The 19420-nt window shown below is 42.6% G+C and overlaps 1 protein-coding gene across 3 annotated transcripts; it reads left to right on the top strand.

Annotated features, from left to right (window-relative positions):
- Window positions 1-13: 13 nt before the first annotated feature.
- rno (PHD finger protein rhinoceros) lies at window positions 14-19410 on the top strand. 3 transcript variants are annotated; one of them, XM_022080618.2, is made up of 12 exons: window positions 14-158; window positions 1172-1271; window positions 1354-1514; window positions 3526-3728; window positions 4453-4616; window positions 5675-5823; window positions 6569-6856; window positions 7817-7990; window positions 8072-8202; window positions 8862-8982; window positions 9289-9414; window positions 10243-19410. In XM_022080618.2, exons 2-12 carry the CDS (start codon window positions 1223-1225, stop codon window positions 17977-17979), a joined length of 9303 nt encoding a protein of 3100 aa, XP_021936310.2. In that variant the 5' UTR covers window positions 14-158; window positions 1172-1222; the 3' UTR covers window positions 17980-19410. The 3 variants fall into 3 exon arrangements, with proteins under 3 accessions (XP_021936310.2, XP_021936312.2, XP_021936311.2); XM_022080620.2 differs by lacking the exon at window positions 14-158 and adding an exon at window positions 418-694; XM_022080619.2 differs by lacking the exon at window positions 14-158 and adding an exon at window positions 730-1018.
- Window positions 19411-19420: the final 10 nt, after the last annotated feature.

Below are 19420 nucleotides of genomic sequence, written 5' to 3'. Positions count from 1 at the left end.
TTCTACAGTTATTTTTTCAGGCATGATGGCGCCAAATGATGGTATCCAGTTTTATGTTAATATTTTATCGTGTTCGTGGTTTTGGAGACTTGATGGTGTAGGTGATACTCATCTACAGTACTTCTAGATTTTTAAATAGCTCCGATGTGCTTCTTACGGTGAGTCTGTAGCTCGTTAGTAGAAGCAGAATTTCTAATGAGGACATGTTGGTTAGGCTGATGACAGAGACATGGGTCCTACCTTGAAATGCTTTCAATAACGTGATAAAATTGCGACTTATTGGTGATATTTGCCCCTAACACGTTCGAAAATTTCGTTCAGGAGATAGATGCAGCATCAGAATAAACAATAGAGATCAATAATGATGTGTCTCAATCGTTCATCTAGGCAACCAAAGATTAATGAAACGTCGCTGCGGGTGCTGCCATCTGTGTTGTCAATGTTGTTAGGCCTAACGTTGAGCCGTGGGCACGATTTGTGATATTGAAAAGTAACTGAAAATGCCGTTTTTATTTAATTTTGTCGGGAATAATGTTCGTTTGGGATATTTTTGGTGATATATGGTTATTGTATTTCGCCGTATCATCAAGTTATGTGCATGAATTTAGAAAGTATGGCCAATGTTTACATCCATGTCTAGGGAGGCACCATCCATTGAACACAGTCTGCTGTGAAATAAGCTACCAAATTTATGGTATTTTAAGTGTAAAATATTGATTTTGTATGTTGTGGATGCGGTGAATTCAAAATTTAGAGTGTATCTGAGAGTGACATGTGTGTTTTAGTGATTCAGTTTGTGAGTAAATGTTAAGATTAGATGCAAAGTTTCATGAGAACTAATCACTTTGGAGTAAATACTTTAAATTTTTATGACTGCACTATAATTGAGAAATGTGTAGTGTGTTATGAACCAGTAATAGTGCTTTATTGACTACACTTAATGTAACTGAACTGTGATTCAGTTCTTTTGTGTATACTTTAGCCCTGCACCTTCTTTAAGTACAACTTCAATTATGCAGTAAGTGTTTCAATCCATACACCAAATATTAGTTCTTAGCAGTACAGTAAGTGAAATGTGTTGCATAGTAGTCAAAAAGTTTTGATTGTATGTCAATGTCAGTGTGATACTGTTACAAAACAACACATAGACTAATTTTGTATTTATTTTCAGGTTGTGATGCTGCAGCAGTTATCCATGTACATTTAGCTTTGCTAGGTCAGAATGTCACAACGAGGCAAACGCCAACCAAATAGAACAGATGATGGCCCTAGTAAGTAAATTTTGAGGCATGTTTTGCTGTCAGTAACTTTTATAGTTTGGGCACAAATATATGTGTTTTCAAAATTCCCCAGTCCCTGCTAAGCGGCGCAAGTGTCGTCCGCCGACGGCGGAAGAAGAAGAGATGACGGCCATGGATGCTGCTGCAGCAGGTGCTGTTTGGACCCCACGCCCTCTTAATGACCTCAAGATCTCTAGCATTTACAACCGTAGCGCGACAGAGGCTCCAGCAGAGGTGAGTCTTAACCTTGTTTACTTGCCATGTATCTGCTGTTTGACTGCTAATTTTTATGGCTCTTGGCGTGAATCTGCTGAAAATGTTGCTTGTCAGTCATTTGTCATGTTTTCCTTTATGCGTGTCACCGGTCCTGCCATTGGTATATTCAGAATGTGTTTGTTGCTTTTGCTAGGCCTGGTTTGTACGAGTTGCATGGAAGAAAGGACAGGAGGATTAAAATGTGATAAGTTATAGTTTTGCCTGAATTTTTACCATAAGTGCAATGGATGAGAAGAGATTGAAAGTCAATGGTGATCTCGTGGGTTGTAGTGTTGTGTGTTCTGGTACGTAGTTTGTTCCTCCAAAATGCTAGTAACAGTCTGCAAAACCATGCAGCATCACAGCCTTGAAGAGACAATTTGCATCTTGAAAGCAGTTTCCTATGAAGAATGTGTGGTCTCAAAAAGAGAACTGTGAAAGAAGAAGCTTAATTAGAGTTGGGAACATGGCGTGCGTGTGAAAATGTTCTTGCAAGGAAATTTAAGTGTCAAGACGTAACTAAGAAGGTGTGATGTGCGGTTTTAGCAGGCTCAAGGAATGTATATACTCTTACTGTTCCGGTGTTGAATGTGTTACTACTTGGACTGTTATCAACATTGCTTCTTGCTTGTTACCAGTGGTCGTGATTAGTTTAATGTCTCTGGATGTATTGTTTGCACGTGTAGTAATGCCACTGAACATCCATAATGAAAAAGAAAAAGTTCAGGAAGAGTGTGACGCTGTGTTGCATCATTAAACATACATTTTTGTTAAATGTGGTCTGTTTCTGTGGAAGAAGAATGTAAATTGCAAGTACTTGAAAAGAAAGGACCAAGGGAGATGATCTAAGCAAGGACATTATATAGCTGGCAGTTATTGTTAATGTGGTTGAATGAAGAAAGTTGTGATAGGCTAGAAGTTTACGTAGTAAAACGTTGACAGTGTAGTATTGTGACAGAAGACAGAAGCTATGAAAGAAGGCCTGCATTGCTCTCGGTGCAAAGAAGTAATTTTAGTTTCTGCTGTGTCACCTTGATTTGCCTTTCTGCGTCATGCCACCACTTACTGCATCCAGTGTGCTGTTGGTGCAGTTGGGGATTCCATTGTGTGCCACCTTCAGAGGATCCAAGAGTTGATAGAGTCGCAGTGTGAGAGGTCTATAGAGTCCATTGTGGCCGTGCAAGAACTTCTGTCGACAGTTTTTTGATTGTATTGCCCATTGCTTGAGAGTATGCTGTTTGCGTATTGTTGTGTTGTAGGCAGATGGCCTTGTTCTTGCCAGTGGCAGGTTTTAGGCTCTCCTTGAGAAACATGTAGCGTGTGTCATCATTTTTGGATTCCTTCTGTAGAAAATGCCGCTACAATGCAGAAGACAGTGGGCATGACTTCGGAAGCTGATTGTTGTCTTTGGTGATGGCTACTCTTCTTACTTGTCTCATCCTACAGTTTGTTAAAAAAATTTGTCCCCCTCCACTTCGCAGGAGGCCAGCAAGTATCTGCTTGTGTTGAACAGTACGTTTCATTTTACGCGTCAGCTGACATGGATCATTTGCAACGCCACAGTGATATTTTCTCAAATTGGGATTTTTGCTTCTGCATTGTTGTCGGTAATGATGATATGGAGCCTGCAGAGTATTGTATAGCTCTTGTACACTGTTTTTAAATGTACACACATTGTCTTCAAATATGAATGTGCTTTCATTTTCTTACCATTGTTAACATTTTTGCACTTCACATCTCTAGCATAGTACGTGGTTGAACCAACTTCTTCCTTGAAAGTATGTTGCAGTAGAGCATTTGTTTTAAATTTGATTATGCTTGAATTAAAATTATTCTTATGGGTGTGAATTTTAGTAATGTGCATTGAAATGAATGGGCTTTCATGGTGAATTTCACATTCTGGTACTTGACATTAAATACTGTATTAAAATCGCTGTTCATGTACTCAGATTATTTGTGGCTGTACTTACACTGCTGGTTTGTTGTTCAGTTGTTCAGAAAGGACCTGATCAGTGCAATGAAGCTGCCCGATTCAGAGCCGCTGTCACCAGATGAGTACTGGGTGATAACAGACCAGTGGAAACAAGAGTGGGAGCGTGGGGTGCAGGTGCCAGTCAACCCGGACTCTCTTCCCCAGCCTACTGTCACCGTGAACCAGTGCTGCAGTTCCAGGTCACAGCAGGATTTCAAGCTGTGAGTGGCAAAGTTTTCTAATGTTTATCTCTACCATAATTCAGTACACTATTCCTGTAGTATTATATATAACCCCTCACTGTAGAAGGAGTGTGTTTCTTAGTTTATTTAATGACACACAATTATTCCTTCCATTATATAGCGTAAACTGGGAGGGTGGCTAGGAGAAGTAAGTTAAGATTGATATGGAATGAAGTTGTCTTCGCCTGTTTTAAAGGAATGCTCATGCTCTTTTGGAGGGTCTAAGGGAAATCTCAAAAAGGTTGAGAATCATATCCAGGACCTCAGTCTGACATCCCCCATACGCTAACCACTCGATGATGACGTGGTGTCTGCATCTCTCACTGCTGTGATTGACTTTGGATGTACTCATACTTGATTAGATCTCTTGCTAGATATATGTATGTTTGTTATCTCAAGTCATCATTTACTGCTGCCTCGTACAAGACTACTCTCACTCCCAGCATGAACAGAGGTGTGTGTGTGTGTGTGTGTGCATGTGCGTACTATTCCTAGTGAATGTGTATCCTGCTGGCCTTGTTTATAATGAGCCTTGATTGACCGGAGGCTACTGCTCTTCCGTGTCGATCGGTTACTTTCAAATCAAGAACATACCACATCCTCGCTTTTTATTTAGAGTGTTGTGCCTGGGTCTCTGTGTTGACTGCTAGTTAAATATCAGTATAAGTTATGATTCTTTCTATCAGTTCTGTGATTTTTCTAGGCCAAAATCCAAATACATTCGTATCACTAAGGATGACTTCTTCACCAATGAAGAACATTTCCTTTCAAATACACCTGCAAAGGCTGAGAAAGCCTGCTCTTATGACCTGGATGACTGTGATGTCGCGTGGTTACAGATCGTCAATGGAGAACGGGCATGCATGGGTGAGTGCTGTGGAGCTATAAATAAGTAAAAAGTAAATGAATTGCAAATTTTCAGATAACTGTCCTAGGAACTAGTACAAATGGTGGAAGCAGTTTTCATATTATCTGCAAAAGTGGCAGTTCAGTGAAGAAAGCGCTGAGCATATAAAAATGTTCCATTGGTGGCTGTATCTTGCTGTATGAAATATTCAGTGCATGTATTCTGGCTTTCATGTTAAGCGGTAGTCCTAACTTGGACCAAAATGTAATTTGGCCGTGAAGTGTGACTGTAAATGTCATTCATCAAAATTAAGTTCTTGTGACTGGCAAATTTTTATACCAAAGGTGAGATTTTTATTTCTGTTTGTGAAATTTGCTTAGTTCACTGCTCTTGCTTGTGTGAAGAATGTTATTTCAGCGAGAAGGAGGCAGAACTTTTGAAGTATTTATCAGATTTTCTTTTCAATGCTACTGAGTAGTTACTGGAGACAAGCAATGAATGTGTTTCAAGCTGTGCCTTCTTCATGACGAAATGGGGTTTCCTGCATCCCAATTTCTCTTCTATAAAATAAGCCATGAACTTTTCCTCTTTCTTTCCACCCATTGTCAAGTCCCCAAATTTCCTCTCCTGTCATCATGTTTGACTCCACTAGTGCGTAACATAATTGCTCTCAAACTTTTATCACGATATTCTGTGCCCCAACTACACATTTATTGAGACTGTTTAAAGCTAATTTCCTCCTAATTACCGCCTGTTTCCGCACTTCACAGAATTGTATGGTGCCAATATACATTGTATTTGTGTTATGGACACTATCAGGAAAAATTTGTGTTTGAAGATGGCTGTCTTCTAGGTTGTTGTGCCCTGTAGTCTGATTGAAGTTTACCCATGTACAGCCTTGAAAATGAGGACAGAGATGGTCCTTGAAACGTCGGCAATTGATTACCAACTGACACAGCTGATAGCCCAAGAAGACTTTATTAATGAAAGCCGCCGTGAAAGCTTCACATCATATATGTTTGTACGAGATTCCGCTGTTTTTGTGTCTGTTGGTTACATGTTCTCTTGGATTTCCCAGGCCTACACCCTATCACAGAAGACCAACTGGAGTGTGTGATCGAAGAGCTGGAGATTCGTTGCTGGGAGAAAGTGCAGACTATCGTGAAAACGGAGGAGGGGCTTGGTATAGAGTATGATGAGAATGTCATCTGCGATGTCTGTAGATCTGTGAGTATTTTCAACCAGCATCTTGTGGTTAAACTGAATCGTTTGTGGTTAAAGGAAATTATTTGAAAAATCGTGTAGGTTAAATCATGATGCTGAAATTTCCTTGTAATATTTGATGTTTTCATGGCATTGTGAAAATAGATGGTGTAGTCTTCGGACAATTAAGACTGCTCAGACTTTTCTCCTGAAACATTCAAGTGTGTAATGTTGAGTAGCATCATTTAATCCGCAGCTTCAGCTACATTAAATTTGCACTTATTCTTTGTATGTCATACTTATATAAATTGGTGAGAAGTACAAATTGTATCAGTATTAATGCTTCTGTGTTCAGTGTTATTACAAACATTAAAATAAAATTAAATGTACATAACTTGTGTAATATATGCTTCAAAGTTGTATTGTATGTAATACGCCACTAAAGTAACAGCAAAAACAAATTTTATATCAGCAGTCCAAACTTAAGACTGTTTGTCCCTCCATTAATTGTTGTAATCTTCTGAAATAATTGTGGGCCTTTGGTTTGATGTAGAATGACCTATTTTATTAACATTACACCAAGAAAATCTGTAATGTTTGTGTAAAGTAGATGTTAAAATTGTTTAAATTAAAATTGAAATGACTGTAATTTTTCATAAAGTTCAAACGTAATCTGTCCCGTTGTTTCATATATACTGACAGATGGAGCAGTTTAGTGAATACCCCACAAAATTTAAAATACTGATTACATCCCAAATTCTGTTTTCAGCCGGACTCAGAGGAAGGCAACGAGATGGTGTTCTGCGACTCGTGCAACATCTGTGTGCATCAGGCATGCTATGGCATCACAACTATACCATCGGGCTCGTGGCTATGTCGTACGTGTGCCATCGGCCTGCGACCTGAATGCGTGCTCTGTCCCAACAAGGGGGGTGCCATGAAGTGTACGCGTTCAGGCCAGAAGTGGGCTCATGTGTCTTGTGCTCTCTGGATCCCTGAAGTGAGCATTGGCTGCGTGGAACGCATGGAGCCTATCACCAAAATATCCAGCATCCCAGTAAGTTCATCTTGAGTGTTCTGTTTTTCTAAACACATTTAATACTGTCTCGTTCCTGATTTATTACATTTCATAGTGTTTTTTCTTTTTCGTTTGAAGTTTACATCTTGCATTGCCAGGCCACATACCTTACTTGTCCTTTTCTATGCTGTGTTTTAATACAAAGGACATAATTAGTCTTCATTCATTAGGTAAGTCAAAGGGTTTAGTAGTAGCAAGTGGCAATGATACATATTCTGGTACTGTGTTAGCAATCGTAAGTAGGAGGCAATAACATTATATTGGATGTGCAGATTTCAGGAGAGCAGTATTTATATGTGAGATTTGAGGTTACCATAATGTTGAAGATGTTGATGTTGATCTTGTGGGTAGTAATGCTGTTTGTTTCTGAAATTTTGGTATGTACCTATGAGCCCACATGGTGTTAGAACCCAGAGGATCAACGTCAATATCTTTACTGCCGTGGGAGACTCAAGTCTCACATAATTTGCATTTTAATATAAAACATATGAAGGAATGAAATTGGAATTTCAGGTGCTTCACCAGAGAAATGTGTTGAATCAGTGACTCTTCCTCTTAAGTTAGAACACGAGGCCTTGTTACAGTCATGATACTAAGACACAGCTTAAAATTGATTAGATGTCTGATGTTTTAGCTTTTTGTGCATGAGTATTAGATGTTTACTTAAAATGTTCCATGTGTGCTTGTTCTTACATTTTGTTGCTTGGTGCTAGCAAACCGGTTTTTAGCGTACATTTAATTTTGAAGTTTGTGTCAGCTGTTTTATGTAACAAGAACAGGCACAGTGTTAGGACAGAAAATGAACACTTTGTCGTGTACTTGTCTATGTTAAGCGTACTATGCGCAGTTTAATGCCCAAAAATATTAAATGAAGGGTTTAATTGAAGTTTTTTTTGTAGTGTTCACTTACTTAGGCAAACTTCTACTTTCTATCTGCAGCAAAGCCGCTGGGCACTGATCTGCGTCCTCTGTCGAGAGAGGGTGGGGGCGTGCATCCAGTGTTCTGTGAAGACTTGCAAAACAGCGTACCACGTCACATGTGCTTTTAAGCACGGCCTTGAGATGAGGGCCATAATTGAGGATGAGAATGCTGACGATGGAGTGAAACTGAGGGTGAGTATTAGCGCAGTGGCCGTATCATTCATGCGTCACAGTCACGATTGTGAGTACTCATTTTGATGTTCGTGTTTGTAGTCGTACTGCCAGAAACATAGTGTCACCAGCAAGAAAGAGAAAAGTGGTTCTGCGTCTGAAGATGAGGAATCAAAGAGAAAGAAGAGAAAGGACATGACATCGGAGGAGAAGAACCAGGCGCGGGCAGCCAAGTACGTATCTCTACAAGCTGACACGTTAGTTACTGAAATATTTATAGGCTTTTTTGTGTATATAGTACTTCATTCAACCACCTAACAGTTTAAATTGATTATGTAATTAGCAGAAGAAAAGTTTTTGTTGAAAAAATTCTGACTGATATGTTAGTGATTGCTTAATAATAAACATGTTGTCTTGAAATCAAAGGCTACAAGAATTTGGATTCTGGTGTACAGAGTTATGTACTGTAGACCGAGTTGCTAGTGATCATGCCTTTTGGTTGTTATTGAGAGAGACAGAGGTTTACAGGAAGCCTGGGTACTTAAAATATAAGGGAGAATTTGACTGTCAGCACGCAGTCAGGGAGTGATGGTAGAAAATATATTTATCAGAGTAGAGGGAATTTTTTGAGTTTCGAGCTTCCACAGTGGTTTGCTTTCTGGGTTGTAATGTCATGTTGACTTGTATGAAAGTACTGTTGTTTTTCTGAAACAATGATATCAACGTACAAGTCCACACAGAATTTCAACTCAGAAGACCAAAATAGAGGAAGGTTTTTGGGAAATTCCATTTTTGTAAGTATCTGGAGTAGCGTTGGACTCCAGAACAGTACTATAAAGGTAATGAGTTGTGAGTGCTATGTCCATAGCTAAATTGCTAATGATGATGGCAGGCTTCAAGAGATTGAAGCAGAGTTTGACAAACACGTGAGCATCAAGGACATCACGCAGCACATGGACGTGGACGTAGAGGGGATTCAGTACATCTACAACTACTGGAAGCTCAAGAGAAAGGTGGGGGTAATGCACCTGCTTTAATTATGCTATATTAGCCTCTCAGTTGTGTGTGGTATGATTGCAAACTGTGGAAATACCTGCAATAAAATAATAGTGAGAATGGTAGTCTGCAGATCTTTTTGGTTCAAATCCACATTTCGATGGTGAGCAATATTCTGGATCTTCAGAATGTTTCCGTGGTAATGTTATTTGGAACTTTGTTATTGTTGGTAATATTATGGCTATTGAAGTGGCACGGGTAATATCTGAAGGTGGATTTCATGAGGTTTCGTCTGTCATATAAATCAAAACGTTTTCCTCCAGGCTGCCTTCAACAAACCACTGCTGCCACCCAGGTCCGAGGACGTGGACATCCTGTCTCATCAGCAGGAGCAAGCAGATCTGGAGAAGATGAAGATGTTTGTTCAGCTGCGGCAGGACCTCGAACGGGTCAGTATGGCACAGTCTGCTGTTAGCTTAGTGTTGTGTGTTTAAGTGTTTTATAAGAATTGTTTGAATATCGTGCCATGAGTGGTTGTATTCAAAACAAAAATCTGTATGACAGTTTTGTAGAAGAACTGTCACGTAAGTTTCTGAAAATAATTGTTTGTCTTGATGTAAGGTACTTTCAGGCACACTCTTTTTATATATTCACAAGGCAAACTCTCCAGTGCATTACGTCTCTCTGGAATTACAGGATGTGGTACTAATGACTGACAGCATTTCAGTCTGTCATGCACAATAGCAACGTTTCCTGCTCATTCAAAAAGTGGGAATCTCATTCTTTATGAAATTACTTCTGGTTTATTATCACTTTCCAAGAATAATTGCTAGAGTGTGTTCCGTGTTTTGCTCGTTTGTGGATGCGCATCATTACCTGTCTCCATTAATAACTTTGGTTTGGCTGCTTTTAAGCATTTTAATCCACACATATACATTGCATCGTGGCAAACAGTTCTGTCTGTACTTGGCAGCCCAGTGTTGATGGGTCTCTGCCCCTTTCAACACTGACAAAAAAGGCACTATTACATGTTGCTTGTCTTTGGTGTAAACTTCTAGTGGAGCAATCATCTTTATGCCATGCTTACTTGGCACACGCGGATTATAACTCAGTCGCACTCACAGTGTATCGCCATCTGACCTTCAGCTGTAGCATGACCACGTCTCATCAGTGTTGTTAATCATGCAACAGAAATATTCCAATGTTGTCCATAATTTTTTAATCCCTTTTGTACTCTGCAAGTGGCGAATGCTTGAATCTTTTTGTTTTGCTTTTAGGTTCGCAATCTCTGCTACATGGTGAGTCGGCGAGAGAAGCTGTCGCGAACATTTTTCCGCATGCGTGAACAGACTTTCCACAAGCAGGCTGTTGTCCTCAGTGATGTGAGCTGCAATTTGAAGGGAAAGGAGGTAGCAGCTGTCATAGAAGCAAACCACGGCCCTTCCATTTATGATCGCCTCTACTCCGAACCCAGTGCAGAAGATCACAGTGGAGACTTTGAGCTGGTGCTTGCCCGTATTGCAGGCATCACCTCACCCAAACCCAGTACTGCAGATGAGAAAAATAAGACAGACTTAAATGGCCTGGTGAAGTGCTCCTCTGACAAGAAGACCTCATTGGAAAACCCATACAAAAGACTGTACTTTAATGGAGCAGGCAGGCGCAGGAGTAGTCTATATGGCAGCATGTCTAGTGGGAGTGAGACCGACACTGCTGCTCCGTCAAGAGGGAGCAGGCGCCCCAGTTGTAATGTCTCTGTTCGCAAGACCCCTGCTACTGTACGGCTGGGTCTGGCAGACAGTGCGGCATCCAGCACAGAGGAGGAGGGGAAACACAGCATCACTACCGATTGTGTTCGAAAGAGGCCACCTTGCAATAGGAAGAACAGTGTCAGTGGTTCAAAGGCCATTGACAGGAAGAGAAGTAGAAAGGCATTTATCTCACGGACAAAAGTGGAATCATCGAGTGAGGAGGAAGAGAAATCTAGCAAAAGCTTGTGGCAATCTCCACGCAGCAGAACGCTGCGGCAAATGGAACGGGAACTGGGCGATAAAGTGTCGGGCAGTGATGATACTGATGATCTCATGCTACCTGTCAAGGCCACTAACAGTGAACCAAATAAAATCAATGCTATTTATTCTGACAGTGATTCAGAGCTCTCTCTGAAAGGCGATATATCGGGTGGTGACAGAAATGAAAATAAATCTCCTTCGAATATTCCAAGTGATTCTCAGCAGCACGTGCTGCGTACCAAGGCCGCAGTTAAAGAGTTCTCGGCAGGTTTTCAGACCAAGGTCGACAGGTCACCGCAGAAAAACAACGCGAAGTCCTCGAGGAGTTTTAAGAAGGAAAAAGAGCTTAAACAGGATGACTCTATGGATGATGATTTCATTAAAGATAAAGAAAATGTTAAATCTGCTAGAAAGAAGGAGTATGACCCCACTGACCTCATTGTCCCTCAGAGACAGGCTGCTAAGAAAGCAACAGAAAGTATACGGTGCTCACAAGGGAGAACTAAAGAACAGATTCTGTTTGAGCAAGAGGCTTTCAAAATATCTCCCAGCATTGAGGAGCCAAAGGCTAGACAAAAGGTGAGGCATAAGACAAGAGACTCCAAGACTCAGAGGTCTGGCGGTGATATTTACGACTTTGAAAAAGATAGTTGCGATGCTCAGGAGATTTTGGCGTACGTTCCTCAGAGACAAGCGGCCAAGAAGGCTGCGGCACACATCAAAAGTGGCATGACAAAGCCGGTTGTTGGAGAGCTGGACGCAGAATCTGCCAGGACAAGGAAGGACCAAGTGGAATTAAAGTCCAAAAAGGAATCTGAGGTTTTAAAGAACAAGAAGGAGCAGGAAACTGAAAAGTCTAAGGGCGTGTCAAAAATTTCAGACACCAAACCAAAACCATCTTTGAAATCTCGTGAACTTCTGTCATCGTCTTCAACATCTAGTTCCTCTGATGATTCTTCTTCCTCAAGTACAGATAGTGACAATGAAGTTGAGGAAAAGCTAAAGCCTAGCAGTAAGTCTTTCAAGAAGGATGTTAAAACTGAAAGAAGCAATGAAAAGAAGTCCTCAATAGAGGCACTGTTCTCCACACAGAAAGAAACCAGTGATGTTTGTGATAAGAAAACTAAACCAGTGCAGGAAAGGAAGAATGCTAACAAGAGTGTTGATCAGCCATCAGAAAATAGTTCCTCTTCAAGTGACTCTGACACCGATGACAATACTGTCTGTACCAAGACACAACAAAAGAACCGTATCAAACCACCTGAAGAGAAAAGTGATCCCTTCTGTAGGTCCAAACCCAAGTCATCAGATGCTGAGGACAGAAAGGGTCCTAACTCAAAATCGGTTGGCAAGAAATTTAAGAAGGCGCCTGACAAGAAGCTTAAAACTTCCGACGGGCGGCCTGAACTTGAGTTTCAGCCGCCGATTGTTGAGAGAGATGAACCATCACGAGCCAAAGAAAAACCTGGGAGAGGTTGGAAGCCTGAAATCTACAAGGAACTTGGAACAGGTGAGGAAAATAGGGTCAGAAATGCTGACGGTCGATCAGGAGATCTACCTGGCCCCAAAAATCGAGGTGATTTCTCTCCCTGTAATGACGTGTCAAAAAGAGAGCAAGGCCCCGCAAGCAGACGCAACCGATCGCGTACTCCGAGAGCTGAGGAGCAGCCGAAGCGGGGCACAGAGAGAGAATCAGATGCAGAGAGAGGAATCCTTAAGAAAGACCAGCTCAAACAGCATGAGGCAAGGAAGAGAAAATCAAATGAGATTGAGCAGCCTACTTCAAACCTGTGCTGTGACACTGTCAGTTTGCCCGGGAGCAGTGACTCAGCTGCAGAAGCACCACCCCATAAAGAGAGAATCCAGTCCAATGAGCACGTGTCGTCTTCGACCAAGAAAACTGAGAAGAAAGTAGATGGAGATGGAAAGAAGTTTGGAAGAGTTCCACGGGAGACCACACCTAATAAAGACTCATTGGGTAGCCAGCTTGAGAGGGAAATCAGTGAGAGGAAGGCAGAGCGAGAGACTTTGGGTAAGAAGACATCAAAAGTGACCCTAGACAAGCTGTTCCACACAAAGCCTACAGAAAAAGAATTAAAGTCAGGTGATAAAGCTGGAAAACCTACAGAGAAGGAGGGAAACAGGGTGATACAGAAACAGTCTGGAAATACACCACTAGAGAAAGAAGGTAAGAAAGATGCGGTTTTTAGAGACGCCGAAAAGAAGGCAACTGTCAGACAAGAAGTGCACACAAAAGAAAAGCAGAAATCTGTTGAACCTCATATAAAAGCGTCAGCATTAGATGAAAAGTCTTTTAAAAGAATGGTCAAAGATAGAGATTCAATGGAAAATAATGATGTGAAAAAGAAAATTAAAGATCTAGGACTGCAAATGGAGAAAGATGTTACATCCAAGGCTTCAAAACATAATTCAGTGATAACGTCAAGTACAGACAAAGATGTGAAAGACACTGTGATTAGGAAGATCGTTGCTGGAATGGAGGAAAGAGAATCTGCACTGAAGAAGGACGAAATTAAGAGGCCTTTGGGCGCGCCCGAATCACATAAACCGACCGATGTGGATGATCTGGTGAAGGACAGTAGAAGAGGGTCGTTGGAGTCTTGCGAGGAAGACGACAAGACCAAGAGAAAACTGAAGCCCATGCCCAGATGTAAGAAGAAAGCTTTGGGGATCCTGAGTGATGCAGATGGTAGTCAAGATGCACAAGGAGATGATTCAGTGCTGAAGGTTGAAGAAGTCCACCCAGCGGTCATCAAGCCACCTGCCGCGGATCCTGAAGAGGTTTCTGTGGCATCGGTAGAAGCGAGTGTGCAACCAGGTACAAAGGAAATGGTGGCTCCTGTTCTGATGCCTGAACTTATACTACAGGAAAACAAGACAGCTGCAAATGCCTCATTCACTTTGATGCCCCATCTTGAAAGAGCCTGTGCTTTAGAATTAGGCAGCGAGTTCCAGGTTCCTGAAAAAGAAACTCATGACTCGAAGAAAATTACATCCCGATCGTCATCCGTGAATGTTCTTCCCTATCAACAGAGGTCCTTATTCTCCCCTCAGCAGCCATCTAAAGATCCCCCTGTGTCTGAATTGTTTGACTTTGAAAACGATATTCTTGCTGTTGATGAGACAGTGAATGATGATGGGTTTACCATCGCTCGTGATTCTGAAGAAATTATGCGAGCTCCACCTCTAACATTTTCTTTCAGCAGTGAATTCTTGTTTAAGGAAGATTCAAAAGAGGATAGTGCAAGGGAAACACACCTTTTGGTAGAAAAACTGAGGCTGGAATATGCCAAAAAGACTACAACAAATGTGGTTCAGCCTGAAACAGCAGAATCCTTGGGTCCAGTGCCAGATGATGGTACAATACATTTGGATGAGATTGGTGATGAGAAACACGAAGTTCAGCCTCAGGTCATGGACATTGTTGAGGCAAATGCTTGTGAGCCCAAGGATGAAAAGCCCCATGAAACAGACACTGACGTTAAGGTAGATATTCCTGCCAGTATGGATTGCTCGGTGGACAGCAAGCTGCTTGTGCCACATGAGCCTCTGCCCGCAGATGAACGGCTGGACAAGAGTGACGTGCCGCCATATGTGGGTGGGGAGCCAAATGGCCCTTACGACTACCATGCATGTAGCATGCAGCTTGAGGTTACCAAGGTGTCGATTCCAGGGCGCGAGAAGTTGGATCGGAGCAACAGTGCTCAAGCAGATGAGCGCTGGGTTCCGCCAAGCATGGATTTTGTATCGCAACAAACAGAGCAACATCATGGTTTAATTCCCCCACATCACTATGAAACACTCCCACCTGCTCCTTCCCCTTACACTGACCTTCGCAATCGAGCCAAATGGACGGAGAGTGAGATGATCCCGGCTAGGCGTTCATCATCTTCTTCTGCTTCGTCCACCTCATCGTCTTCTCATCGCGAAGAACCTGACCCAACCAAACGTGATGATCTACACCTTCCTCCTCACACACCTACAGGTGCTGACCTTACATCATATCAGGGGTTGCACCCTGGTCTTCCACCCTACCTCACTGATGCCCCTCCATATCACCCCTACTCAGAAGCATCTCCCTTTGTCAGCCCTGTTGCCCTGTTTCCTCCTCCAGCTTGTGCCCAAATGCCATATCCATCGCCTAGTGGTATATATCCTCCTTTTGGTCCCCCTTTTCCTACACCTCACTCCATATTGGCACCGGTACCAAAACCTGAAGTGCCGCCACCTTGTGCTGCTGCCTTCACATCATCATCACACAACATGGCACTGACTGCAGCCATGGTCTCTCCCCCACCCTCTGTAGCCACTTCAAATCTCCTTCCTCCTACACCATCACCTGTAATGCACTCTGAACCCCCTCTTACTCCGGCCTCCTTTGTTCCACCACAAGAATCCATTCAGCAATTGCCCATCACAATGTCTCCAGCAGGAAGCAACAGAGGACTTCCAGACCACAATCACTCTTCACCACCTGCACCTGCAGACCCTACTACACCCACTTCTGTACCAATGCCATCACCTGCACCCCAAACAACACATCAACCACCACCACCACCACGAACTCCTGCCCCACCTATATCACTTTCAGATTCACAGACACCTAAAGCAATGTCTAGCGGCAGTGCTGCTGGGAAAAAGTCGCCTGCAAAGCCAACACGGACCTCAGCTCGTTTCATCTCTCAGCAAGGCAAGTCACCGGGCAAATCACCTGGAAAGTCTCCGCGACAGCAGGATGCGGCAACAGGTAAAGCCCTGGCCCAGAGTCGTCTGCGGGATGCTGGCAGCAATAAGCGTGGTAGTGGCAGTGGCAGTGGCAAGCTAGTGAATCGTGCAATGTACAACCAGCCACGAGCTGGGTCTCGCAGGGGCCGAGGTCGTGGCAGAGGACAGCACTTGTCACACTTTCCAGAGTCAGACTTCAATACAATACACAGTAAGCTGGTGGGTACAGTGTATGATCTGGAGTTTGATGATGACTCCCCAAGTGAGAGTGTGGAGAACTTGCGTGCTATGAGGGAGAGGCGGCGCTCTACAGACATGCATGAGAGGAAACTATCAGAGAGCTCATTTCTGTCCCGTGACGCTTCTCCCTCACCCAAGTTCACCAGTCCAATGCACCAGGTGCCCAACTCCAAGTTGCGCTCTTACAGTGCAGATATTCGGGATCTGAGACCCCCTTCACCACTACCTGGTCTTCATTTGTCTGTTGATGAAATTCTGCCCCTGCCATCTCCAATCAACAGCATTACTTCTGACAGGATGGAGCAGTTCCCAGATGTGGTACAACCCCTTCTTCCTGGTCCCGTTGACATGCGCACTTACAGTTCGTCCTATGAGCCCACACCTACCAACAACCCCTCGGCTTACCATAACCACTTGCTTGGAACATCATTTACAACCTCAACAGCTGAGCAGCATGTTACAGACTTTGTGGAAGATTTAGAGAAGGAGTTGCACTCAGCTCTTGCTGCCAGGAGACCACCAGAACCACAGAAATACACTGACGAGATCTCAAAGCAAATTGACGAGGCTCTAGCGAGCAATACAGCAAATGATGGTATTTCGTCGAACAACAAAGTGTCACTGTCGGATTCACGCAACCAGCTGAAGGTGAAGATCAAGGGTCCTTTCCTTGATGCAAATTATGCGGCAGCCTCGACTGTACCACCTCTGGCCCAGCAGCAACCATTATTGCCAGTAATGCCTCCACTGGATGCAGTTGCAGTCTCCAACATCATCCCTGCAGCCACCACAGCTGTCTCCTCAGGAGCATCATCTTCAGGAACATCTAACCTGCGTCGCATGCGCAAGAAGGAGTTGCTCCGTCAGTACTGTTCCCAGGATATGAATATGGATGACCCAGCAGGTGGGGCTGTGACCGGACAGGCCATGGCCCCAACTGCTGCGCCTCCTGTCAATCGAACTGTTATCACCATCCCCAAGGCAGTTGCATCTATGACTTCAATACCAACTCGCGAAGACTACAAGGCTGTTGTGGATGCAAATATGGAAAAGAAGCGACGGAAAGAGAAGGCGTTCTCCTCGTCGCTGGCAGTTCCTCGGGAACTGAGACATTTGGACTTGTCTTTGGAACAAGATGACGCGTGTCCTCCTGAAAGGAGACGGAGTGTGGGGTCAACAGGCAGCAATGCTTCCTCAACCCATCAGCCTGACAACATCACAACACCCCCCATCAAGAGACGGGGCAGACCGCCCAAGTCTGCGGTGCCTGCGTCAGGGCCCATTCTGGTTTTGGCTCCTAAACTGAAAATCAAGATTGGTAACAGTATAATTGGAGCTCCAGAAGCAGAGAGTAACATAGAGGAGAAGAAACTGCGAGTTCGACCTCCGAAGAAGAGACTCAGCAGTGTTCAGATGCCGACCGTGGAAGAACTGAAACGGGAGAGCATGAAGTTCCGTCGCATGATCATGGCTGATTTTGATGAAGCAGAAAAGAAACAGAGCAAAGTGGTAACGGGGAAACGTCGCAAGCAGAGGCAATTTGACTCCTCACAACACGAAGTGCAGATCATCACGGCGGACGAGAAAGTGAGTGCGCCAAAACTCATAATCAGGATCAACAAACGTAGTACAAATAGTGTCGGCAATGGTGGTGCAAACAATGCAGATGGTAGCGGATCTGCTCCAGTACCACGATTCAGAGAGGATGTGGAAGGCCGGGTCGGTGCCCCTGCATTTTCCAGTACTGGAGCAGATCCTTCTGTCCCCCCAGAGAGTGAAAATGAAGGCCACCCTTCCACCAACTCTAGTATGGTCGCAGACAGTAAGGGCTCAGAACTTCTGAATGTACGGACGTCCAAAGTGACCCCAATTCGATTAAAACTAGCTAGGTGCCAGGAGGGTTACGTTATGAAAACGCAGCCGAGCCAGGACATTGCGTCAGGCAGTGCGACACCAAACAACACTGAAGGTGGTGATAGGACTCTGCCCACAAACAAGGGCTGTGAGGTTAGGTGATGAACGTGGTAACCTAATAATTTTATAGTGATCTGACGAGGTTCATCAGTCATGTAGGGCATCACTAAGTGATCTCCCTTCCAACACCAGGCATGCATGCTCAAAGCATGCTCAGTCTTCTACAAAGGTGACTGAAATGTAGCTTTTAAAATGAATAGTGTTTTGCCAAATGTTTTAAATTAAATTTATTATCCAGTTTCCAATTTGTTCTCAGTTCACGTTGTTATCTTTGAATGAGGATGTGTGATGTGGTATTTAACTCTTTTAGACTGTCCTGTATATATTTGCACAGTGTATGTAGCTTAGCGGAAAATAATTTAGTGTACAAAAGTCAATTACTGGTTTAAGACATGAATTAATATTTTTGTACATAATGTAAGTGTTAACAAAGTGTGTGAATATAGTACTGTATTTGTCAGTTTATATTTTATTTAAAAGATATGGTTTGCAAAATTTGTTAATGGGGTTTGACAAGTAAAACTTCTTAAATCAGTCAGGAAAGAAAGACTTTTAACAAATGGCTTGTACATTATTCATGGGTAAATACATTTTTGGCTGCTTAAAGATCAAGTAGCTCTGTTAATGGTTGTGATCTTGCCACCGTATCTTTTGAAGAAATGTTAAACATTAATTTTATCGGATGCCTGTGTGTATGTCGGCTTAACTGAACGAAATCCAGAGTTGCCATTTTGGAAACAAAAGTGTACCTGTCTGCTGATTGAGTGGAAATATTTCAAAATTCTTCTTTTAAGTATATATTATACACACACACTCATACACATGTACATATGTATCGCAGTGGACCTCTTGCCGATGAGGCACGTTCGTATCTCTAAAACTGTAGTGATGTCCCAGGAAAGTTAGATGCTGTTGAATGAAGTTTAACTGAGACTGAATATTTTAGAAATGTTTGCAGGATATATTGGTAATGGTTATCTGTACCTCACGTTGCAATAATACTTTGTTTTCTATATGTACATATATATGCAGTGCACTGGAATAAGCCAGTGGCGTGACAAACATGGTAGCACAAGCCATTTGTTGTGTGCACGTAGTACTTTTATATCATGTCAGAAACGTGTTTCACATTTTGCGTGTTTTTTTAGGCATTGTTCTTTCTGCTCCATTGTTTTCTTTTATATTTGTATAAAAACCTCATGCCCCGCCTTCCCTATGTCCACATCCTTTATGTAAGAAAGCATTCTCTCTCTTTTTTCAAACTACATTGTACAAACATTGATCGTTTTGTACAGAGAATATTTGTTTTTAATTATTTTTCCGATGATTACAAAGAAATTCTATGTTATTGTAAATAGTGTACAAGTGATGCTGATCCTGTAAGATAAAGGTGTTGTAATGTGCACATAGATGCATCGTCAAATACAAATCTTTTTTTAGAACGAGAATATAATGGTACCATTTCTTTTTGCATACTATGTTT

The sequence above is a fragment of the Zootermopsis nevadensis genome, unplaced genomic scaffold, assembly GCF_977971745.1.
Source record: "Zootermopsis nevadensis isolate Lab colony 2312 unplaced genomic scaffold, Znev_1.0 Znev_ptg000003l, whole genome shotgun sequence".
NCBI lineage: Eukaryota > Metazoa > Arthropoda > Insecta > Blattodea > Termopsidae > Zootermopsis > Zootermopsis nevadensis.
Note: the sequence above shows the minus strand (reverse complement) of the source record. Positions and strands in the feature narration are given on the sequence as shown.